Source organism: Chrysemys picta, chromosome 4 (assembly GCF_011386835.1).
Source record: "Chrysemys picta bellii isolate R12L10 chromosome 4, ASM1138683v2, whole genome shotgun sequence".
In the NCBI taxonomy this organism is placed as follows: Eukaryota; Metazoa; Chordata; order Testudines; family Emydidae; genus Chrysemys; species Chrysemys picta.
Window position 1 is genome coordinate 3873828 of NC_088794.1, and position 24942 is coordinate 3898769.

Consider the following 24942-nt stretch of genomic DNA (forward strand, 5'->3'; position numbering starts at 1 on the left):
CAGTACCAGATTGTCTTTAGAGAACCTATAAAGAATACTACAATATTACTGAGCTTTTGTACGGTACCAGTAATCTAACTGGGTATTAAAAGAGTACTTTTGCATGGTACTACAATAACTGGACTATTACTCAGGAATACTGAAGTATATTTTGTAGTCCTATTAAGATTGCTACCAAACTAGTCATCTTACTGGAGGATTACTTTAAAATATCAGAGTATTGTACCTTTTCTGGCCCTGATTATAATACTGGACTGAAGCATACCAGAGTACATTTTAAAGATCTAAGAATATTTCAGTACCAGTGAGCTTTCTGGGGTATTACTATAAAATACTAGAGTACACTTTGTAGCCCTATGAGAAGTATCACAGTCCTGGCGATATTACTGGAATATTACTGTAGAATACCAGAATACTTTTTGCAGCTCTGTTTAGTATTATTCTACCAGTGAGATTGCTGGACTAGTAGTATAATATACCAGAGTATCTTTCATGGCTGTGTTAAGAGTACCAAACTCCTGGTAATCTTATTACTTAAAATACCAACGTACTTTGTAGAGACCTATAAACAGTGAAAATACTAATGATCTTACTGGAGTATTCCCATAGAATACAAGAGCACCTTTTGCACCTCTATTGAATATTACTGTATCAGTGAGCGTGCTGGAGTATTACCACAGAATACCAGAGTACTTTTTGTAGTCCTTTTAAGGCTACAATAATATAGGTGATCTAACTAGAGTATTAAAGTAAAACACCAGAATACCAACTGTAGTTCTCCTAAGAGTGCCACAGTTCTGGTTATCTTACTGGAGTATTACAGCACAATAGCAAGGAATTCTTGGTATCTCTATTAAGACCATTTATGTTATCAGTGAGCTTGTTAGGCTATTACTCCAACATACCAGAGCACCTTCGGTAGTCATAATTAGAATACCATAGTGTTAGTATTCTTACTGGAATAGTACTGTAAAATACCAGAATACCTTTTGTAATCTTAATACCACAGTACTAATATTCTTCCTGGAGTACTACTGTAAAAATACCAGAGTACCTTTTGCAGCTCCATCTCATATCACCACACCAGTGAGCTTGCAGGAGCATTACTGTGCTATACCAGAACACCTTCTTTAATACAATAAAATAATAAATAATAATAAATAGTAATTAATACTATCACCGTACTTGTATTCTTACTGGAGTATTACTGTGAAGAACCTCAGCACCTTTTTGCAGCTCCATTTATTAATACTGCACCAGAGGGCCGTGTTATTATTGGCAAGGCATTGCCTGAACCCACAAACTGGGGTCACCCTGGGGTGCCAGCAGCAGCAAAGGAGGGAGTCCAGGGAAGGGGGCTCCAGAGGAAGGGGGAGGAGCAAGAGAGGAGAATTGAGGGAACAACTGCTGCACATCTGGCAAGCGGCAACAGGGATGCTTGGGAAGAAGGAGGGACATGTGCCAACGTCTGCTGAACCTGTTGGTCAACATTCTAGGCAGACTAACTGGCTGGATATAAACCGCGTTGGGGTGCACACCCTTTCCTGGCTGGGTGCATCGCCCGGTAGCCTGGCTGCCTCTCTCTCTGGGAGCTTTGGAATCCCCTTTGGGTTTAGTGATTGGTGCCTCTAACGAGCAGTATGGAGGAGCGGCAAACCAAGGCCAGCGGGCTGAGCTGGGCAAGGAGAATGGGGTCCCTGATCCTGCACATTGTGCTGATGGGTAAGAGAGTCCATCTGTCTGAGTGATCTGCTTACAGAGAGGGAGTGGGGAGGAGAGAAGCAGGACTCCTGGGTTCTATCTGCCACTCTGGGAGAGGAGTCGAGTCGGATCTAGTGGGCTGGAGCGGGGGAGCCAGGACTCCTGGGTTCTACCCCTAGCTCTGGGAGGGAATCTCATGGGCTAGAATTGGGCGGCTGGGAGCCAGGATTCCTGGGTTCTATCCCTGGCTCTGGGAAGGGGAGTGGGGTCTAGTGGTTAGAGCGGGCGGGGGGGGGGGCTGGGAGGCAGGACTCCTGGGTTCCATTCATAGTTCTGTGAGTCAAGGGTGGATGTGTCCATTTTATCTAAAGTATTCCCTGCACTGTGGCAAATCTGCAGCTTCCTATTAATTGTTGTTGCTGGTGGAGTTGGTCTAATTAACTTACTGCCTTGGCTGAGGGCTAGAGAGACAGGGGCCTGGCAATTCTGTTATCCTTCTTCTGACTCTGGGTCAGCATCAATCACTGGTTGCAAAATTGCCATCAATTTGCAGGGTCTGGGTTGTTCAAATGTTTTGGTCAAAAAACTGCAAAATGCTGGGTCAAGTAATTTGTGATGGAAAAATCCATGCTTAAAAAAAACTTGTGATCCAAAAATTGCCAAGGTCTGGGTTTAAAAATGCCAAATTCTGGGCAGAAAAAATATTTCCGGAGGAAAAAAAACAGAAAAATCTGTGTAAAAAAATATTTTAAAATGCAAAAATCTGGGTTGAAACATATTTTCGGAGGGGCAAACATTTGCCCAGAAATACTAACATTTGGATAACAACCATTGGGATTGAAAGGGGAACTGGTCAAAAAAAAATGGGTGGTTTGGGGAAAAAGCAGTAATTTGTCTAAAAAAAAACCTACTAAACTCTGGGTCAAACATTTTGGGGTCAAATGTTTGAGTTGAAAATGTAGCTGGATCCAAAAATGCCATCCCCTGGGCAAAAAAGGGATTTTGTGCAAACACGCAACATGCTTTTGGTTAAAATAATGCAAAAAAAAAAGTGTATTTTTTTATTTTGGCCCCAAAATGGGTTCGATTGTAAGAACTGTCCTAAATCTGTATCCGTAGCAAGCGTGCTCCAGCGTGGCTCTTTTCATACACCATCGAAATCATTTCGTTATTTCTCTGGCCTGTTTCACCTTTTGCTAGCAACCTTCATATTGCGTTTCAAGTCCTCCCTTGTCTATGCAACGCCTCCCTAGTTAGAATCACCTGCAGATTTAAGTCAGACTCTGGTTAAATGCAAACGCTGTGCAGCTGTTTCCCAGCTGCTCCACCCCAGAGGTGGCTGCATTGCGGCCCTGGGCCAGCCATCCTTGTGGGCCTGTTCCCCAGCTGCCCTGCCCGAGATGTGGCTGTCTTTCTCTCAATGTCTGCGTACCCCTCCCCCCATATTTTAAGCCTCTCTCCTAATCAAATGAAGCAGCTGGCACAAACTTTTTAATCCCATCACATCGGGCACGGCACAGACACACAGGAAGAGATAGTCCCTGCTACAAGCAAAGGACAAGCTACACAGAATCATGCTCCCCATTTTATAGAGGGGGAAACTGAGTCCCAGAGCAAAGCATGGACTTACCCACAGGGAATCTTTAGCAAAACGGGGAATAGAACCCAGGAGTCCTGGCTCCCAGCCCCCACTGTTCTAACCCACTAGACCCGGGGATAGAACCCAGGAGCCCTGGCTCCCAGCCCCGTCCCCCACCCCTGCTCTGACCACTAGACCCCACTCCTCTCCCAGAGCTGGGGATTGAACCCAGGAGTCCTGACTCACAGCTCCCCCTGCTTTAACCACCAGCCCCCACTTCCCTCCCAGAGCTGGGGAGAGAACCCAGGAGTCCTGGCTCTCAGCCCCCACTGTTCTAACCCACTAGACCCGGGGATAGAACCAGGAGTCCTGGCTCCCAACTCCCCCTGCTCTAACCACCAGCCCCCACTTCCCTCCCAGAGCTGGGGAGAGAACCCAGGAGTCCTGACTCTCTCCTGAAGTGCTCCAGAATTATGTGAGGGGAGAAAGTTATCCCGTTGGTCTCTCCTCCATGTCCCTCAGCCAATGCCCGACCTGCCCACACACTCCAGCCGAGCCGTGCCAGGCGAACAGCTCTGCCCGCCAGGACCCCAGCGAGGCCAGGCCTGGAAGATAAGGTGGGCACCGTCTTCCCGAGCGCTCATCCCCCGGCCCCGTGTGCAACCAGCCAGCAGAACTCCATGCCTCAGGGGGAGTTCTACAGCTGGGCTGTTTAATTGGCTAATGAGGGACCGCTGTAATTCTTAACGAGCCACTGCCCGGGCAAGCCTGGCAAAAGGCGACATCATTCATGTGGGCCGTGTGGCTGGAGTAATTGGGTCTCAGGGCGCTGGCATCTGGCTTACACAATGCCAAGGAGTGGGAGGGAGGAGACTTGATGACATGATAGATGGGGGGCAGAGATGGGGGCGGGATACCAGGGTAGATGGGCCGCTGGGTCTGACCTGGGGTGACAGGGGTGGGGGTGGGATCCAGGGTAGATGGGCCTATGGGTCTGACCCGGGGTGACAGGGATGGGGGCGGGATCCAGGATAGATGGGCCTATGGGTCTGATCCAGGGTGACAGGAGTGGAGGCGGGATCCAGGGTAGATGGGCCTATGGGTCTGACCTGGGATGACAGGGATGGGGGCGGGATACCAGGGTAGATGGGCCTATGGGTCTGACCTGGGGTGAGAGGGATGGGGGCGGGATCCAGGGTAGATGGGCCTATGGGTCTGATCCGGGGTGACAGGGATGGGGGCGGGATCCAGGATAGATGGGCCTATGCGTCTGATCCGGGGTGACAGGGATGGGGGCGAGATACCAGGGTAGATGGGCCTATGGGTCTGATCCAGGGTGACAGGAGTGGTGGCGGGATCCAGGGTAGATGGGCCTATGGGTCTGATCCGGGGTGACAGGGATGGGGGCGGGATCCAGGGTAGATGGGCCTCTGGGTCTGATCCGGGGTGACAGGGATGGGGGCGGGATCCAGGGTAGATGGGCTGCTGGGTCTGACCCGGGGTGACAGGGATGGGGGCGGGATCCAGGATAGATGGGCCTATGGGTCTGATCCGGGGTGACAGGGATGGGGGCGGGATACCAGGGTAGATGGGCCTATGGGTCTGATCCAGGGTGACAGGGATGGGGGCGGGATACCATGGTAGATGGGCCTATGGGTCTGACCTGGGATGACAGGGATGGGGGCGGGATCCAGGGTAGATGGCCCTATGGGTCTGACCTGGGGTGGCAGGGATGGAGGAGGGATCCAGGGTAGATGGGCCTATGGGTCTGATCCAGGGTGACAGGGATGGGGGCGGGATACCAGGGTAGATGGGCCTATGGGTCTGACCCGGGGTGGCAGGGATGGGGGCGAGATACCAGGATAGATGGGCCTATGGGTCTGATCCGGGGTGACAGGGGTGGGGGCGGGATCCAGGGTAGATGGCCCTATGGGTCTGATCCAGGCTGACAGGGGTGGGGGCGGGATACCAGGGTAGATGGGCCTCTGGGTCTGATCCGGGGTGACGGGGATGGGGGCGGGATACCAGGGTAGATGGGCCTCTGGGTCTGATCCGGGGTGACGGGGATGGGGGCGGGATACCAGGGTAGATGGGCCTATGGGTCTGATCCGGGGTGACAGGGATGGGGGCGGGATACCAGGGTAGATGGGCCTATGGGGCTAATCCGGGGCACCAGGAAGGATTAAGGATGCCGGGGTGTGGCTAGCCCAAAGATGCTGGGCCGGGCCTGTGACTAGACCTGTTATGACACGAAGGCAGAACCGCATTCCACGGTGCTGGAGCTCCCTGCCCCTATCCTTCACTTCCTTCTCCCTAATCCTGGGTAATCGCCACCCCGTAATTAAACATGGGAACATGAAGCCAGCTGTGATGCGCCTGCTCGGATCCCATCCCGGCCCTGGAATGTGGATCTGCCTCTGGGAGCAGCCGGGGAACAGCCCTAGGGCCGAGACCCTCAATCCCAGGACCGTCACAGCGGGGTGAACCCGAGGCAGGGAGCTGCTCGGAGTGTGACCAACATAGTGGGGCTGTCTGAGTCGGCCGGGAGCCTGAGCCGATTGCTCGGAAAGGTGTGAACCACCCTGATTAAAACCAACACTACCTGAGTCTTCAGAGAGCCTGAACCGATTGCTCCGAGAAGCCCAAATCAGAGCTGGGTGGGAAACAGTTTCCTGCCCCTCAAATATTTTCCAAAAAATTTTCCCAGCTGAAACGTCAAAACCCTGACGATATTAAGGAACTGAAAAAAATATTTTTCATATTGGGTCAATCAAAAAGTTTCTTTTTGATTTCCACTTTTTTCTGAACTTTTTTTCTTCCCCTCTCCTTCCCCCCAGCTCATTTCCTTACATTTCAAAAATCAAAATCTGTTTGAGGCAGGAATTTTTCTGTCAAAAAATGTCCAAATCAAACTTTTTGGCTGGCTCAAAAGACTTTTTTTTTTCCCCCTCAACTTTTTCTCAGCTGGGGAAATTTGGCCAGACACTTCTGGTGTGGGACAGCTGGTGAACAGCCACACACAACACTGCACAGGAATGGCTTGCCCGGTGCTGAGATGCAGCCACTTCTGGTGTGGGGGGGGCTGGAGAACAGCCACACACAACACTGCATAGGAATGGCTTGCCTGGTGCTGAGATGCAGCCACTTCTGGTGTGGGGCAGCTGGAGAACAGCCACACACAACACTGCACAGGAATGGCTTGCCCGGTGCTGAGATGCAGCCACTTCTGGTGTGGGGCAGCTGGAGAACAGCCACACACAACACTGCACAGGAATGGCTTGCCCGGTGCTGAGATGCAGCCACCTCTGGGGTGGAATTGGGTAGCGTAGCTGGTCTCTCTGCTGCCCCCTGGTGGTGGACGGGAGAAAGGGCCCTAGTGGAATCACTATTGAGGCTGCTGACTCTGTCTTTTTGCATTTCAGGTGCCCAGCAGAGCGAGGCAAACGGAGGTGAGTCTTGAACCACTCTCAGCAATGCCCACGCCTGGTGCCAGCCCCCCAACAGCAGGGTGGCCAGGTGTCCGGTTTTTGACTGGAACGCCCGGTCAAAACGGGACCCTGGTGGCTCCGGTCGGCACTGCTGACCAGGCCATTAAAAGTCTGGTCGGTGGCCCAGCGGGGCTAAGGCAGGCTAGTCCCTGGGCCGCTGACCGGGAGCCGCCCGAGGTAAGCCGGTGCCTCAACCCCGAGTCCCAACCCCCTGCCCCAGCCCTGAGCCCCCCCCCAAACCCAGAGCCCCCTCCTGCACCCCAAAACCCTCATCCTCAGCCTCACACCAGAGCCCGCACCCCCAGTCCAGAGCCCTTGCCTCCGCCTGCATCCCAACCCCCTGCCTCAACCCGCAGCCCCCTCTCACACCCTAAACCCCACCCTGGAGCCCACACCCCCAGTTAGAGCCCTCCCCCCACACACACTCCAACCCCCTTTCCCAGCCCAGTGAAAGTTGAGTGAGGGTTAGGGCGAGCGAGCCACTGGGGGAGGGTGAATGTAGTGAGTGGGGGCGGGGCCTCGGGTTAGAGGCGGAGCCTCTGGGAAGGGGCGGGGTTATGGTGTTCGGTTTTGTGCAATTAGAAAGTTGGCGACCCTACCCAAGAGACCCCAGGGCCAAGCCGATCTCAGCCAGGATCCGACCTTCTGTCCCCTTTCTCGGCAGTCTGCGGGAAGCCTCAGTTGAACCTGAACCGGCTTGTGAAGGGGCAGGACACGGTGCCGGGAGAGTTCCCCTGGCAGGCCAGCATCCAGTGGAAAGGAGTTCACATGTGCGGGGGGTCCCTGATCAACAACGAATGGGTGGTGACGGCCGCTCATTGCTTCCACCAGTGAGTCCAGGAGTTCTCCAGCCCCAGCTCTGCCGGTGCCCCTCACTCCCGACCCGCAGCCCCTGCCAGCCCAGCCCTGTCCCCCCCCAGCTCTGCCGGTGCCCCTCACTCCCGACCCACAGCCCCTGCTAACCCAGCCCTGGGCTCCCCCAGCCCTGCCGGTGCCCCTCACTCCCGACCCGCAGCCCCTGCCAGCCCAGCCCTGCCCCCACCAGCTCTGCCGGTGCCCCTCACTCCCGACCCGCAGCCCCTGCCAGCCCAGCCCTGCCCCCCCCCAGCTCTGCCGGTGCCCCTCACTCCTGACCCGCAGCCCCTGCCAGCCCAGCCCTGCCCACCCCCAGCTCTGCCGGTGCCCCTCACTCCCGACCCGCAGCCCCTGCCAGCCCAGCCCTGCCCCCCGCCCCAGCTCTGCCGGTGCCCCTCACTCCTGCCCTGTCACTGATGCGTTTCTCTGCCCCCAACCAGGGTCCGGAACCTGACCCAGTACCGGGTGGTGCTGGGGGCCCATCAACTGCTGAAGCCAAGCCCCAACGCGTGCGCCTGCCCGGTCTGGCGCATCATTGTCAACCCCCACTACGCCGGGCAGACCACGAGCGGAGACATCGCCCTGATCCAGCTGGCCAGGCCGGTGAAGTTCACTGACTACATCCTGCCCATCTGCCTCCCAGATGTCTCCGTCAACTTCCCCCCAGGCAAAGTCTGCTGGGTGACCGGCTGGGGCCACGTGCGTTCCTGGGGTAGGTCAGGATGGGACACCCGGGGTGGGGATGGGTCCTTGGGGTGGGGATGGGAGAATGCGGGTCCAGAGAATGGGAAGGAGTGAGGTCGGGCAGGGGTCAGGCGATCTGGAGTACTAGTGATGGGTGAAAGAAAGAAAGAAAGAAAGAAAGAAAGAAAATGAAATTAAAAGAGCAAGTCTGACCCCTAGTGTTAAAGGAGGGGACAAAGAGTGAATTGACGCATTAAAAAAACAGAAAAGGAGGGAAGAGGCCTAACGTTAAGGGTGGGACGCACCGAGAGAAGGCAACAGAGGGTCCTGTGGCACCTTTGAGACTAACAGAAGTACTGGGAGCATAAGCTTTCGTGGGTAAGAACCTCACTTCTTCAGATGCAAGTAATGGAAATCTCCGAGAGAAGGACAGAGTGTAAAAATGAAAGAATGAGCCCTCGAGTTAAAGACAGGGGCATGGCAGAGAAAGAGAGAATGAGACAATGAATGAAAGAGTGAAAAAAGCCTTGGACTTAACGGGAGGGCAGCGAGAGAACAAAAGAATGAGAACCCTGTGGTTGCAGGAGGGATAGAGAGAGACGGGAAGAACAAGGAAAGGAAGGAAAGAAAGAAATGAACTGTAGAGTAGGAAGAAAGGGGATGGGGGAACAGGGGAAAAGAAAGAAAAGGGGAATGGATAAGCCCGTTAGAGGGGGCTTAGAAAGATCAAATGAGGAAATGAATGGAAGGAAGCGTGGAAGAGCCGTGGATTGAATGGGCGAGCCGCGGGAGAAGGAACGCCGGAGCAGACAACGGCAGAACGGCAGGGTGCTCTGGGAAGGGTAGCTCAGCGCTGCCCCCCAGGGGCCAGGCTCAGCCCAGCGCCTCACCACCAGCTCTTGCTACCCCTTGCAGTGGACCTGCCCTCCCCGCAGACCCTGCAGAAGCTGCAAGTCCCCATCATCGACTCCAAGACGTGCAGGAACCTGTACCTCACCAACATGCACAACAGGCCACCGAACAGGAATATCCAGGATGACATGATCTGTGCCGGTTACGCCGAGGGCATGAGGGATGCCTGCAATGTGAGAGCCCCCAGCCAGAGAACCCAGGAGTCCTGGCTCCCAGCCCCCCCTGCTCTAACCACCAGACCCCACTCCCCTTCCAGAGCCAGGGAGAGAACCCAGAAGTCCTGGCTGTCAGCCCAGGGAGCAGGCTGAGGGAATGGGGGGGTGTATAGGCCCAGGGTCCCATCACAGAGCAGGTCACAGCTACTAGACAGGGCCTGGGTTCTGTGCAAGCAATCCCTTTGCAGCATCACAGGGCAACTGTTATCCACCTGCCAAGCCCCACCCCAGAAGTGGCTGCATTTTAGTACTGGGCCAGCCATCCCTTTGTAGCACTGCTGTGTGTATCCAGTTGCCCCACCCCAGAGGTGGCTGCATTTCAGAGCTGCCACCTGCAGAGACCCTCCTGACCGAGATCAGGGCCCCATTGTGATTAAGGAAGTCTGTGGCATAGCTCAGAATAGACCCCTAGCCCCTGCACTAACCCTTCTCTCTCTCGGCTCCTTAGGGTGACTCTGGTGGCCCTATGGCGTGCATTGTGGGTGATGTCTGGGTGCTGGCCGGAATTGTCAGCTGGGGCGAAGGCTGCGCCATCAAAAACCGCCCTGGAGTGTACAGTCGCCTCACCTCCTACCAAAGCTGGATCCGGGAATATATCCCCAGTCTAGAGTTCGTCAAGGAGCCCAAAGGCCGGGAATCCCGTGCTGCGGCAGGCATCAAGGGGCAAAAGCACCCTGGCGCTGGCTGGCCCAGCCAGGCTGCCTCTGTCGTTACCAGCACCCTGCTGCTCTTGGCCTGCCTGCTGCATCTGATTTAAAACCAAGGCGGGTGAACAGAGAAAAAGAGAGAATTCCCCCACTCTTCTGTCAAGCTACAAGGAAAAGGAAGAAGGAATCTATATCTCTGGTCCAGTCTCCCCAGTGTTGGCTACCTAAAGGCCCTGGGTTTTAGCATTTGGGAAAATATTTTAAACATTTAAAAACTAAGGAAATTCCCAGACAAAAAACTTTGTGAAACACTATAAACGTGTGTACATTCCTCTGCAACTACAGCAAGCGTGCCGTAGTCACGAGGGGGTCAACCAGTTGTTCTAGGTCTCTATCTTCGTGTATATATTTAGGACTAGGGAGTTTAAGATGGAACAAAACAACTTCTGCTGATCATTTCATAAATACATGGGGCCCGGCAATCAGCATCTGTTTTTGCAAGGCGGGTGAGATAACTTCAGAGGTTTTGGCTGAGGGTGAAGCTAATCAAAAATGTTTTGAATGTTGCTAATTTGACAACAACATGTCAACATTTCAGATTTTGACCAGGAAACGATTGATAAGTATTAATGCCATCGGACAAGGCCCGGGGAAGACCTCATCTGGACTCCTGTGCTCAGTTCTGGGCACCCGAGTTAAAGAAAGTGGGACTCAGAGTTGGATAGGTGCAGAAAAGGTCTTCAAAGACGATCAGGGGATTGGGAAGCCGATCTTCTTAGAAGAGACTCAGAGAGATTAGCTTTTTTCACCTAAAAAAACAAAGACTGAGAGGGGAACTGAGTTTGTAAATGTAGAAAATTTGAAAATTGCAAATGTTGAAAATTTGAAAGTTGCAAATTTAGATGAGGAAAATAATAGGAAAAATACTGACATAAATAAATAAAAATGTTTTCAATTCTCCTCTTCCACCACCACCGTCTTTTGAGCAGCCATCTGGGTTACAAACCATAAGAATAGGCATTTTGTTTCCTGTTATGGCCAATTTGAAGTGGAAGTCTCTTTCCCTGGGTTGAATGACCCCCTATATAAATTTGAGAGGATATTTGTTGGATTATATTTACAATGGATTAATTGATGGCATTTCTCACATGAACTAGATCTAAAAATCATAAAACACAGATATTTAAGTACTGAGATAATCTGTGTAGCTTTATGGTGTTTCCACTGCAAACTGTGAATGCGCTAGAGCTCAGATGTTTTGATATAAAGGAGTAGTCCGGTAGCTGGACACAACATTGATGGATAAATAGAGGTGTGTTGATAAACATGCCAGAATTACGGGTATTTGTGGAAATGGTTTGAGTTTCCCAGTATTTCAAACATTTAACTTTATTGTGATTTTAAATATTTCAGGCTTTGCAGATGTTTTGTAAGTGAATTGGTTACGGCTTTAACAAAGTTTTTTGTCTGGGAATTTCCTTAGTTTTTGTAATCTACAAAAACTTGATGTCGTTGGTTATTATTTTTCTTCTGATCGAGCGTCTGTTTCGCCATCAGAGATGCAGTAGCTTGTTTCACTCACACACAAGATAATGCAGCATTCCCATATATTGCCACTGGAGCGTATGACTTCTTTGGTCCAGAGATGGTTAGCAGATGGAGGCTGCAAACTCCACCGGCTGTGCCAGTGGGGAAACGTAACCTTCTCAACCGCTGTTAATAGACTCCTTCGACCTAGCTGTTTAGACAGGGCATAGTAACTCTGCCGGCAGAATTTCTGGGACCCTTGGGCCAGAGAGATTAGTCTCAGGGAGTTTGCATTCTTAAATGAAGTTTATAAACTCTGCGTCCTTGGGTTGACATTCTCAGAAGGTTCCAAACGTGGCAGGCGATAACAGGGACAAATGAGTCTCCCCTCAGTGAGTGCCGATCCAGATTCTTCTCACCACTTGTTTAACGAAGGCCCAGATCCTCCAGGGAGCTGAATTTCACTGGGAGCTAGGCACCTAGATACCTTTTCAGGATCTGGGCCGAGAAGTGTGAGCTGAACACCAGAGAAGCCAATGGCTCCTTACCGTTGATTGGGTCTCCAGCTCCACTAAGGGGTGGACAACGGAATTGTCTCAGTTTGCAGCAAGGGTTGGATATCAGGAAAAACTTTCCAGATCTAAGGCTAGTTCAGGGCCAGGACGGGCTCCCTGGGGAGGTGGTGAAGGCCCCATCGCTGGAGGTTTTTAAGAACAGGTTGGGCAAACACCTCTCAGGGAGGGTCTAGGTTGACTTGGCCCTGCCTCAGCGTGGTGGGACTGTACGAGATGACCTCTTGAGACACCCGTCCCGCCCGCCGCTTCCGTGATAGGCACCTCCCGCCACGTGAATTGTTCGTAGACAGGAGCTGGGTTGTTTCTCCACCCTGGGAGCCCACCTCCGAGCCACCAGCCGCGGCTTGCAGGCCTTTTATGTTGTTTAATGCGTCCAACGTGCATTCTGGATACGCTCAGGCCTGGATTCTTCTTTCTAAGCCAATAAACTCCTTCCAATCCAAATGCAGCCTCTTGGAGCTAATAAGCGAGGGAAATAAAGTGCAGCTGGGAGGCCTCTGTTCCAGACATTCGGGAGAAGGGTGGGGCGGGATTCCTGCTTTGTTTTTTGGGGGCTGCCCTTAAAACTGGTCCAATTTGCACAGTAGCTGCAACTCAGAGCAAGCAGAGACGGGCCGTGCAACGCAGCCTAGGTGGGGCGTCTCCGTTGGGGAGCGGATGGGCCGGGGACGATCCTGCCCCGGGCGGGGCTGGGGGCTGGGGGAGGTGGGCCATCTTTACAGCAGCTGGGGGACAAGCTGAAGGCCTCGTTCTAGGGCTGGCCTGATGTTCCCTTCCTGGAGAAGGGAATTCAGAATCCCCTGGGTGCCGGCCAGTTCCCTGCGGCTGATCCAGGTGGGGGATGCAAAGCGGAACACGTGCAGCTGTGCACATCTGGATGTGAGCCACAGACATGTCTCCCCCCGCTCTCCCTGCAAGGCCCGGAGGTGCTGGAAGGGAGGCAAAGGGGCGGGGGTGGGCTGGTTCAGACAGGACCCCGCTGGGTTACTTCCAGCCCTGGGTGAGCTTGTGGCTCCAGCCAGATGCTGCCTGCTCCCAGGGTTGAGCTGAAGGCTATATTAAAACCAGAGGAAGTTTAACCCTATAGAGCCTAGGCTTAGAATCCTCTCTCGACCAATAGAACCCAGGAGTCCTGGCTCCCAGCCACCCGCTGCTCTAATCCTTGAGACCCCACTCCCCTCCCAGAGCTGAGAGAGAACCCAGGAGTCCTGGCTCCCAGCCCCCCCCCCCCGATCTAACCACTAGACCCCACTCCCCCCCCCCCCCCCAGAGCTGGGGAGATAACCCAGGAGTCCTGGCTCCCACACACCCTGCCAATCTAACCACTAGCCCCCACTTCCCTCCGAGAGCCGGGGAGAGAACCCAGGAGTCCTGGCTCCCAGCCCCTCCCGCTCTAACCCACCAGCCCCCCCTCCCCTCCCCCAGAGCCAGGGAGAAAACCCAGGAGTTCTGCGCCCCAGCTGACCCTCGCAGTCCCCAGAAGGCGCCTCTGTCTCCGCCCCCCATCACCGCTGGCCCAGGCCCATTCACACGTGAGCCTGTGAACGGTGAACAATATGTTCACGCCAAGTCGCCCGGAGGGCGTGGGTGTCCTTAGCTCAGGCCATGGCTGTGATTCCCCCCCGCCCTTTCATTTCCTGCCAGATGTTGTGTTTACACGCAGCCCCTGTGCCACGATTTAGAGCCTGTAAGCTGATCCCCTGCCTTTGGGGGTGTCTGGGGGGCGGGGAGCCGAGCGGAAAACACGGGAAGACGGGAGCAGAGCTAGCTGTGATCCAGGTCAGCTCCGGCCAGACAAGTCAGGGGCTGCGGGCTGGGAGTCGACGGGAAGCACACGGCACCATGGAGGTAACTGGCACCCGGGGCGCTGGGGGGGGGGGTTGGAAAGTAGGGGGCCGACGGAGCTAAGTGAGAACAGAGGCAGGCCCCTCCGGGTATGGGATCGCACAAGCGCTCTGCCTCGGCAGATGGGTCTGTCTCGGCTCTGCCTGGTAGCAACGGCTAGAAACGCTCCTTGTCCGGCCAACCATCTCCTACAGGGCTAGCTAGTGATCCCCAGACCCACCACCCCCGCTTCTCCTCCTTTCTGTCTAGCCATCCCCACGCATACTCCTGTATGTCCACCTACCTATCCCATAACCCCCTTCCATCTCCCTATCCCATAACCCCCTTCTCTTTATCTATCCCATAACGCCCTCCTGTCTACCTATCCCATAACCCCCTTCTCTTTATCTATCCCATAACCCCCTTCTCTTTATCTATCCCATAACGCCCTCCTGTCTACCTATCCCATAACCCCCTTCTCTTTATCTATCCCATAACCCCCTTCCATCTACCTATCCCATAACCCCCTTCTCTTTATCTATCCCATAACCCCCTCCTGTCTGCCTATCCCATAACCCCCTTCTCTCTACCTATCCAATAACCCCCTTCGCTTTACCTATCTAGTCCCATAATCCCCTTCTCTCTACTTATCACATAACCCCCTTTTTTATCTATCTACCTAGCTACACCCATAATCCCCTTCTATCTATCCCATAACCCCCTTCTATCTATCTATCTATCTATCTATCTATCTATCTATCTATCCCCACACGCCCTATCTATCTATCTATCTATCTATCTATCTATCTATCTATCTATCTATCCCCATCCACCCCATCTATCTATCTATCTATCTATCTATCCCCACACGCCCCATCTATCTATCTATCTATCTATCTATCTCTTTTTTGGTCATTTGGGTTCTGTAATTTCCACATCAGAGTGTTGCTCTTTTAACACTTCTGAAAGCATGTTCCACACCCCGTCCCAATCAGATTCTGGAAGGCACTTCAGATTCTTAAACCTTGGGTCAAGTGCTGTAGTGATCTTTAGAAATCTCACATTGGTACCTTCTTTGTGTTTTGTCAATTCTGCAGTGACGGTGTTCGTAAATCAAACAACATGTGCTGGGTCACCACCCGAGACTGCTATAACATTAAATATGGCAGAATGCGGGTAAAACACAGAGCAGGAGACATACAATTCTCCCCCAAGGAGTTCAGTCACAAATTTAATTAATGCATTATTTTTTTAACGAGGGTCATCAGCATGGAAGCATGTCCTCTGGAATGGTGGCTGAAGCATGAAGGAGCATACGAATGTTTAGCATATCTGGCATGTAAATACCTTGCAATGCGGGCTACAAAAGTGCCATGCGAACGCCTGATCTCACTTTCAGGTGACATTGCAAATAATAAGCAGGCAGCATTATCTCCCGTCAATGTAAACAAACGTGTTTGTCTGAGCGATTGGCTGAACGAGAAGTAGGACTGAGTGGACTTGTAGGCTGTGAAGTTTTACATTGTTTTGTTTTTGAGTGCAGTTATATAACAAAAAAATCGACATTTGTAAGTTGCACTTTCACGATAAAGAGATTGCACTTCAGTACTTGTATGAGATGAATTGAAAAATACTATTTCTTTTGTTTGTCATTTTTACAGTGCAAATATTTGTCATCAAAAATAATAATATAAAGTGAGCACTGTACACTTCGTATTCTGTATTGTAATTGAAATCCATATATTTGAAAATGTAGAAAAACATCCAAATATATTCAATAAAGTTCAATTGGTATTCTATTGTTTAACAGTGCGATTAAAACTGTGATTAATCCCAATCGATTTTTTTAATTGCAATACATTTTTTTGAGTTAATCGCGTGAGTTAACTGCCATTAATCAACAGCCCTAGTTATTTGACCTCTATATTTGGCCCTGGTGCGACCGCTGTATCCAGTTCTGGTACCCACAATCCAAGAAGGATGGGTCAGAGAAGAGCCACGGGAATGATGAACGGATTAGAAACCATCCTTAATAGTGAGAGACTTCAGGAGCTCAGTCTATTTAGCTTAACAAAGAGAAGGTCCAGGGGTGACTTGAGCCCAGTCCACAAATACTTACACGGGGAACAAGTATTTATTAATGGGCTCTTCAATCTAGCAGAGAAAGATCTACCACAATCCAATAGCTGGAAGTTGAAGCTAGACAAATTCCGACGGGAAATAAAGCATCAGTTTTTCGCAGGGAGGGGAATTAACCACTGGGAAGTGGACATTTGGAAACTGTGAATTAAAGCGAGGCCATTCTGTGACAGTCAGGGTCCAGCCACCTCAGGGGCAGAACAAGACCCCCCAGAATAAGCAACTGAGTCAGCTGTTTGTCTACCACATCAATGGACGCCCAGTGGGTCTTTTATGGAAGCGCGTCACGTTCTGAACCGGAGGGTCATGCGGAGCTCTGTAGCCGCATGATGGTGATGCACGGATGCAGGGGTATATGTGACGAAACTTGTAGCTATACCCATGGTGCCGTGAGTGTCCCTAGTAGACTGAGACCTGGGGGCAAATTTCAGTCCTTCGGGGGGAATGAACCAGAGAGGAAAAGTCCGAGGGTCTTACTGGTCTGGGTGAGCCCCAAAATGTCACCAATTCCCAGGCCAAAAGCTTTGTGGAACGATACATTAAATCTCTATGGCGGGGGTGCAGAATCTGGAGCTCTGTACCCTGCGATCTCAGAGCCAGGAGAGGGTCTGACTCTGGGGTCCCCCATTTTTACTCTAGATGAAGGTCCCTTCCTCACTCGGTGTCTCTCTCTCTCCGACCGCTACAGGCGTCCTGGCTGGTCCATCTCCTGCTGCTCCTCTTCCTTCTGGCGTGGGCGCCCATGACCGATGGCCAAGCCATCAATGCTCAAGGTAAGTCCTATCCCAAGCCCGTTCCCAGCTGAGCGTATCCTGCCTTGTCACCCACTAGTGGCCGGGTGGGACACAGAGGGCCAGGAGGCGACTGCTGCCCCCTAGAGGAGCGATGTGGTGCTGCTAGAGGCAGAGGTGGAGAATTCGATCCCAGCACAGGACATATCGGGGAACAGGGACAGGGTCTGGCTAATGCTCTCTCTGCTGGGCAGCTCAGCAGAAGTTGTGTGCGGACGAATCCTTTCCCCTGGACTGTGAGGATGTCTACGACCAGGGATCGGAGACGGACGGCGTCTATCTGATCTACCCGTCTGGCCCCAACATCCCCGTGCCGGTCTACTGCGACATGACCACGGACGACGGGAAGTGGACGGTGCGTAGCATCGTTAAGAGCCAGGGGTGTGCCCCCCGCCCCGCTCTAGCCACCAGACCCCACTCCCTGCCCAGAGCTGGGGAGAGAACCCAGGAGTCCTGGGTGGGTCCCCTGCCCTGCTCCCCACTGGAGAAATCTGTCCCCATACATCCATTATCCATAGAGGTTTCAGGCCATAAGGGACGTGCTGCTGGACCTAACCCAAAGCCCCTCCCCTGGGTGTCTGACACCGTTCTCTCTCCGTCATGCCTCCAGGTGTTCCAGAAGCGCTTCAACGGCTCGGTCAGCTTCTTCCGGGGCTGGAACGACTATCGGTTCGGGTTCGGCCGGGCCGACAGCGAGTACTGGCTGGGTAGGTGATGGGACACCCCCCACCCGCTCATCCTACCAGTTCTAGCCTCCACCACGCTGCCCCTCCATCTGTCCGTCTCTCTGTGCCTATCCACCCCCACATATCTCTTCATCAATCCATCCACCCCCCCATCCACCCCCTTCCATCCATCCATCTGTCCACCCTTCTATCCATCCATCAACCCCCATTCCTCTCCATCCATCCATCTCTCTGTGCCTATCCACCCCCACATATCTCTTCATCAATCCATCCACCCCCCCATCCACCCCTTCCATCCATCCATCTGTCCACCCTTCTATCCATCCATCAACCCCCATTCCTCTCCATCCATCCATCTCTCTGTGCCTATCCACCCCCACATATCTCTTCATCAATCCATCCACCCCCCCATCCACCCCTTCCATCCATCCATCTGTCCACCCTTCTATCCATCCATCAACCCCCATTCCTCTCCATCCATCCATCTCTCTGTGCCTATCCACCCCCACATATCTCTTCATCAATCCATCCAACCCCCCATCCACCCCTTCCATCCATCCATCTGTCCACCCTTCTATCCATCCATCAACCCCCATTCCTCTCCATCCATCCATCTCTCTGTGCCTGTCCACCCGCACCTCATCTAACCTACCATCCACCCCCACATATCTCTTCATCCATCCACCCATCCATCCACCCCACCTACACCCCCCTCCATCCACCCACACACACCCCTCTATCCATCCATCCACCCTCACCTACACACCCCTCTATCCATCCATCCATCCATCCATCCCCACCTACACACCCCTACATCCACCCACTCACACCCTTCTATCCATCCATCCACCCTCACCTACACACCCCTCCATCCATCCATCCATCCATCCCCACCTACACACCCCTACATCCCTCCATCCACCCCAACTACACACCCCTACATCCATCCATCCCCACCTACTCACTCATCCATCCATCCATCCACCCCCCCATCCACCCCCTTCCATCCATCCATCTGTCCACCCTTCTATCCATCCATCAACCCCCATTCCTCTCCATCCATCCATCTCTCTGTGCCTGTCCACCCGCACCTCATCTAACCTACCATCCACCCCCACATATCTCTTCATCCATCCACCCATCAACCCATCCCCACCTACACCCCACTCCATCCACCCACACACACCCCTCTATCCATCCATCCACCCTCACCTACACACCCCTCTATCCATCCATCCATCCCCACCTACACACCCCTACATCCCTCCATCCACCCCACCTACACACCCCTACATCCCTCCATCCACCCCACCTACACACTCATCCATCCATCCATCCCCACCTACACACCCCTACATCCATCCATCCACCCCACCTACACACCCCTCTATCCCTCCATCCATCCCCGCCTACTCACTCATCCATCCATCCATCCACCCCCACATGACCTCTATCCATCCACCCCACACACACCGTCCACCCAGCCAGCCATCCTTACACACCCCCTTCCTCCATTAATCCATCCCCACCTACACACCCCTTCATCCATCCATGCACCCCCACATACCCCTCCATCTATTCACCCCCATACAGTCTCCCCAGTTCCCATTCTCTCCCCTCTCTCCTGTGCCTGGCTTCCCTGTTCCAGCCCCACAACCCACCTAGGCCAGATGCTCTGGTGGATAGCAGCCCCCCAAGCCACACACATCCCCCTTCCCCCAACCCCACCCTCCGGGTTAACCCTTTCCCTGCTGGCTCCTCACACACATGCTCCCGCCCCCCTGCCCCACCCCGCAGGCCTGCAGAACATCCACCTGTTGACCCTGAAGCGGAAGTACGAGCTGCGGGTGGACCTGGAGGACTTCGAGAACAACACGGCCTGGGCCCAGTACGCGGATTTCTCCCTGTCGCCCCAAGCCATCAGCGCCGAGGAGGACGGCTACACCCTGCACGTGGGGGGCTTCACCGATGGAGGGGCAGGTGAGAGAACCCAGGCATCCGGGCATGTGGCCCACCAAGCCCCATGCCCCTCCTGCAGGCAATGATTGAACCCAGGGCTCCTGATTCCCACCTCCCTGCTCTAACCCACCAGACCCCACTCCCCTCCCAGCACCGGGGAGAGAACCCAGGAGTCCTGGTTCCCAACCCACCCTGCTCTGACCCACTCGACCCCACTCCTTTCCCAGAGCTGGGGACAGAACCCAGGAGTCCCGACACTGATGACGGAGTCAATGTTAGTCTCCTCTGAGTCAAAGCTCCACCTGCCCTGCCCCAGAGGTGGATGCATCTCAGCCTCGAGTGAGCCATCCCCGGGCAGCGTCACTGTGCAGCTGTTCCCCAACTGCCCTGCCCCAGAGGTGGCTGCATCTCAGTGCTGGGGTTTGTCATCCTGACACTCAGAGCCCTGACAGGCCCCCCCCCCGGCCCCAACCCACTCCCATCTCCGCTACCTTGTGAGCGCGATCCCACAGCCAACCAAGGCAGAGAGACCCAGGCACGCTGACGCAGTTGTTCGGCAACCCTGAGCTCCGGGGGCATCTCCGGGGCCCTCCTTAATCACCCTCTCACCATAGACTCACAGAATCATAGAAGATCAGGGTTGGAAGGGACCTCAGGAGGTATCTAGTCCAACCCCCTGCTCAAAGCAGGACCAGTCTCCAACTAAATCATCCCAGCCAGGGCTTTGTCAAGCCTGACCTTAAAAACCTCTAAGGAAGGAGATTCCACCACCTCCCTAGGGAACCCATTCCAGTGCTTCACCACCCTCCTAGTGAAATAGTGTTTCCTAATATCCAACCTAGACCTCCCCCACTGCAACTTGAGACCATTACTCCTTGTTCTGTCATCTGCCACCACTGAGAACAGCCGAGCTCCATCCTCTTTGGAACCCCCCTTCAGGTAGTTGAAAGCAGCTATCAAATCCCCCCTCATTCTTCTCTTCTGCAGACTAAACAATCCCAGTTCCCTCAGCCTCTCCTCATAACTCATGTGCTCCAGCCCCCTAATCATTTTTGTTGCCCTCTGCTGGACTCTTTCCAATTTTCCAGCCAAAAACCACCGTGGAAACCAAAGGGGCCCATCCCCACCCGGGGCAGGGTGGTCCCCCATCCGTCCGCTCCCCCGGCCGCGACGGAGACGCGCCCGTCTAACCCATCCCCTCTTCCCCACCATATCCAGGCGACTCCTTGTCCTACCACACCGGGCAGAAGTTCTCCACCTTCGACCGCGACCAAGACCTGTACGTGCAGAACTGCGCCGCCCTCTCCTCCGGCGCCTGGTGGTTCAAAAGCTGCCACTTCTCCAACCTCAACGGCTTCTACCTGGGCGGGGCCCACCTCTCCTACGCCAACGGCCTCAACTGGGCCCAGTGGAAAGGCTTCTACTACTCGCTCCGCAAGAGCGAGATGAAGATCCGGCGCATCTGAGCGGTGCGCACCTCCCCCCTCTCCCCGGGAGTGGGGCCAGCGCTCGGTGGAGTTCGGGGGGAAGGGATCGGGGGGGGGGGATAAAGGGTGCAGGGTGGCATCAGGCTAGAGCCCGGAGGAGCGGGATGCTGTGGCTCAATGGGCTTTTTATTATATCGGACTGGGGACGTGAGTTTGAATCCCGGCGTGGGTGAAGCGGCGCCGCGAGACCAGTGTGGTCTCAGGGGTCGGAGGAGGGGCAGCAGGGGGCTGCGGGTCAGGAGTGAGGGGCACCGGCAGAGCGGGGGGGGGTAGGGCTGTGCTAGCAGGAGGCTGCGGGTTGGGAGCGAGGGGCACCGGCAGAGCTGGGGGGGCGGTAGGGCTGTGCTAGCAGGAGGCTGCGGGTTGGGAGCGAGGGGAGGGCAGAGCTGGGGGCAGGGGCCCAGGGCTGGGCTAGCAGGCGCTGTGGGTCGGGAGTGAGGGGCACCGGCAGAGCTGGGGGGGGCCCAGGGCTGGGCTGGCAGGGGGCTGCGGGTCGGGAGTGAGGGGCACCCACCCAAGAGGCTGGCTGCTGCCCCCTTGTGCCCCACTCTCTGTCCCCTAATAAAACTCCGTTCCATGAGGCTCTACTCTGGCTCGTTGCAGGATGGGGGTAGGGGGAGGGTGCTGGGGGACCTAACCCCGATTCCTGCCAGAACACGTGGGGTCCCCCGATCCTTATTCCACCCCCTGATACTCTCCCCTCCCCCAACTGTTCTTGGAGTGACACCAGGTCTCAGCTCAGTTTGCACCAAAAGGCCCTGCATGGGGGGTGGGGGGAGCCTGGGGGCACTGCCATCCCAGATGCCTGGGTCCCATCCCCTTATTCCCTGAGGGGGCTGGGGGCACTTCCATCCCGGACGCCTGGGTCCCATCCCCTTATTCCCTGAGGGGGCTGGGGGCACTGCCTTTCTGGACGACTAGGTCCCATCCCCTTATTCCCTGATGGGGCTGGGGGCACTGCCATCCCGGATGCCTGGGTCCCATCCCCTTACTCCCTGACGGGGCTGGGGGCACTGCCATCCCAGACGCCTGGGTCCCATTCTTCATCCCACCACTGGAACCCCCTCCCCCAGCCCCATGTCAGGGTTAGGGGGTTCAAAGACTTGTTAGCCAGGGCAGGGAGAGGGGGGCAGGGGGCTGTAGGGATGGAGGCATCACAGAGTCATCGCTGGTCACAAGTCTTGACCCCGCCTCTCCCAGTGCCCAGTCCCAGAAGGGCCTGGGACAGTCTTTGTCCCACAATGCATTGCAAACTACCCAGCAACCCTTTCTGCACTGAGCTATCTGGAGAGGCATCACCAGTATCCCACAATGCACTGGTGTGATAGCTCCAAGGGGTCTGTGCTACCTTTCTCCCACAGTGCACTGCAAATTACCCAGCAGCCCTTGCTGCACTACAGAGAGGCCTCATTGGTATCCCACAATGCTTTGCTGCAAGAGTGTCCTTGTGTCTGGATCCCTGAGGGAGAGGGGGCTGGGTTTGGTCCCACAATCCATTTCAAATTACCCACCAGCCCTAGCTACAAGGCCCCATTCCCAGGTTAGCATCACGAGCCTCACCCAGGGGACTGTCACTAGCGTCCCACAATGCACTGCATGGCACCGCTCCCTTCCCTACCCCCAGTGGCGTCCTGGGGCTCAGAGCCCTGCCTCCCTCCATGCCATCCTCCCACCAGCCCCCAGGCAAAAAAATCTCACTCCAACTGGGGGAAGGGGACTGACCTGCTCAGGAGGGCAGGGAATAGGACATGGGGCCTTTCCTCTCTAGGGGGCGCCAGATCACAGCGCTAGGTGCTGCACAAACGCCCGTCTGGTCTTCCCTAAAGCAGGCAAAGCTAGAGGAAAGAGACGAAAGAATTGGAAAGTCCCTCGCACCGGCGCGGGGCTCAGATTCTCGGGCAGACACTGGGCGGCGTGAACCTGCTCCGCACACATGCTTGCTCACTCATCGGACACCCCACGATTTCCCTGTGCACTGAAGAGCCACCGGCGGAGCCGGGGAAATGGCCCGGCCAGAGCTGGGTAGAATTTACCACCGCAAAATGCAAATAGCAACAATAAACAAACAGAGGCGAAACCCTCAGAGCCGGCGCCCCTAGAGGGGAAAGCCCCCGTCTCCCATTCCCTGCACCCCTGAGCCAGCCAGTCCCCCCGGACCAGGGCTAGATTTTCCCCCCACTCTTGAGTCATATCCCAGGTTCCTTGCTTGGCACCCGGGCACTGACTTTCCAGTCTAGACCCCAGAAGCCCTGGCTAATCCCGCCGTATGTACCAGTCCGCCCCCCCGCCCGGCCACTGGCTGGGCCTGACCAGACACAGAGCCCCGCTGGGAAACAGCCAACATGAGAGGGTCTCGGAATATCATCCACTACATTAGGAGTGACACGAGGGGGAAGGAGGGTGTTGTAGGGGAAGGTGCCCATAGGGGCAGAGCTGAGGAGAGAACCCAGGCGTCCTGGCTCCCAGCATCAGTGCGGGGGGAAGGCGGTAGCCCTGGTGGTGGGGAGGGCACAGTCCCAGGAGAGCAGGGCCGGGCAGATCTCGGACTGGGCAGGGCTCAGAACAGCTTATCGGTGTCGGATCCTTCAGCCTCGGCACCTGCTGCTGCCCCGGGGCCAGGAATCAGGGAATCCGGGGGACCAACCGCAAGATGCTTCAGGTCCTGGGACGGGAGCCCAGCTCCTCTTTGTTATTCTTCTTGGTAAGAGAGTCCCTTCCAGCCCCCGCTCTAACCCACCAGCCCCCACCCCGCTCCCAGAGCCGGGGAGAGAACCCAGGAGTCCTGGCTCCCAGCCCCCCCCTGCTGTAACCCACCAGCCCCCACTCTCCTCCCAGAGCAGGGGATAGAATCCAGGAGTCCTGGCTCCCAGCCCACTCCCCCTCCCCTCGCCCCGCTCTGACCCACCAGACGTGTCTAGACAGCTGCAGTTCCCTGGCTCGCTGAGGTTATACTTGGCTCCCGCCCAGGCCCGGCAGCCAAAGCGACAGTTTGAGAGATGAGCTCACTGCACACGGGTCCTGGAGACCCAGCACCTCAGCCAACAGCTCCGCCGAGCCTCAGCTGGGAGCCCGGCCTGTGTCCCTGTGTGCCCCAGGGGCTGCGGGTCGGGAGTGAGGGGCACCGGCAGAGCTGGGGGGGGCAGGGCTGGGCTAGCAGGGGGCTGCGGGTCGGGAGTGAGGGGCACCGGCAGAGCTGGGGGGGGCAGGGCTGGGCTGGCAGGGGCTGCGGGTCGGGAGTGAGGGGCACCGGCAGAGCTGGGGGGAGCCCAGGGCTGGGCTGGCAGGGGGCTGCGGGTCGGGAGTGAGGGGCACCGGCAGAGCTGGGGGGGGGGCAGGGCTGGGCTGGCAGGGGCTGCGGGTCGGGAGTGAGGGGCACCGGCAGAGCTGGGGGGAGCCCAGGGCTGGGCTGGCAGGGGGCTGCGGGTCGGGAGTGAGGGGCACCGGCAGAGCTGGGGGGGGGCAGGGCTGGGCTAGCAGGGGCTGCGGGTCGGGAGTGAGGGGCACCGGCAGAGCTGGGGGGGCAGGGCTGGGCTGGCAGGGGCTGCGAGGCGGGAGTGAGGGGCACCGGCAGAGCTGTGGGGGGCAGGGCTGGGCTGGCAGGGGCTGCGGGGTCGGGAGTGAGGGGCACCGGCAGAGCTGGGGGGGGGGCAGGGCTGGGCTGGCAGGGGCTGCGGGTCGGGAGTGAGGGGCACCGGCAGAGCTGGGGGGGGGGCAGGGCTGGGCTGGCAGGGGCTGCGGGTCGGGAGTGAGGGGCACCGGCAGAGCTGGGGGGGGCAGGGCTGGGCTGGCAGGGGCTGCGGGTCGGGAGTGAGGGGCACCGGCAGAGGTGGGTGCTAGAGAGCAGCAATGGGCCCATCTAGCCCGGCATCCCGC

General features: G+C 55.6%; 2 protein-coding genes across 2 annotated transcripts; both read left to right on the plus strand.

Annotated features, from left to right (window-relative positions):
* Window positions 1–1410: 1410 nt before the first annotated feature.
* On the plus strand, window positions 1411–11555 carry LOC101933608 (serine protease 27). Its single transcript, XM_008162754.4, has 6 exons — window positions 1411–1722; window positions 6703–6729; window positions 7433–7598; window positions 8064–8335; window positions 9223–9392; window positions 9883–11555. Exons 1-6 carry the CDS (start codon window positions 1641–1643, stop codon window positions 10189–10191), a joined length of 1026 nt encoding a protein of 341 aa, XP_008160976.2. The 5' UTR covers window positions 1411–1640; the 3' UTR covers window positions 10192–11555.
* A 2169-nt stretch (window positions 11556–13724) lies between these two features.
* Window positions 13725–21649, plus strand: MFAP4 (microfibril associated protein 4). The gene is given in 7 exon segments (XM_008162745.4): window positions 13725–13808; window positions 13810–14031; window positions 16835–16919; window positions 17132–17292; window positions 17548–17644; window positions 19421–19603; window positions 20801–21649. Coding segments are annotated over 7 exon segments (1065 nt in total). The 5' UTR covers window positions 13725–13739; the 3' UTR covers window positions 21049–21649.
* The last annotated feature ends 3293 nt before the right edge of the window (window positions 21650–24942 follow it).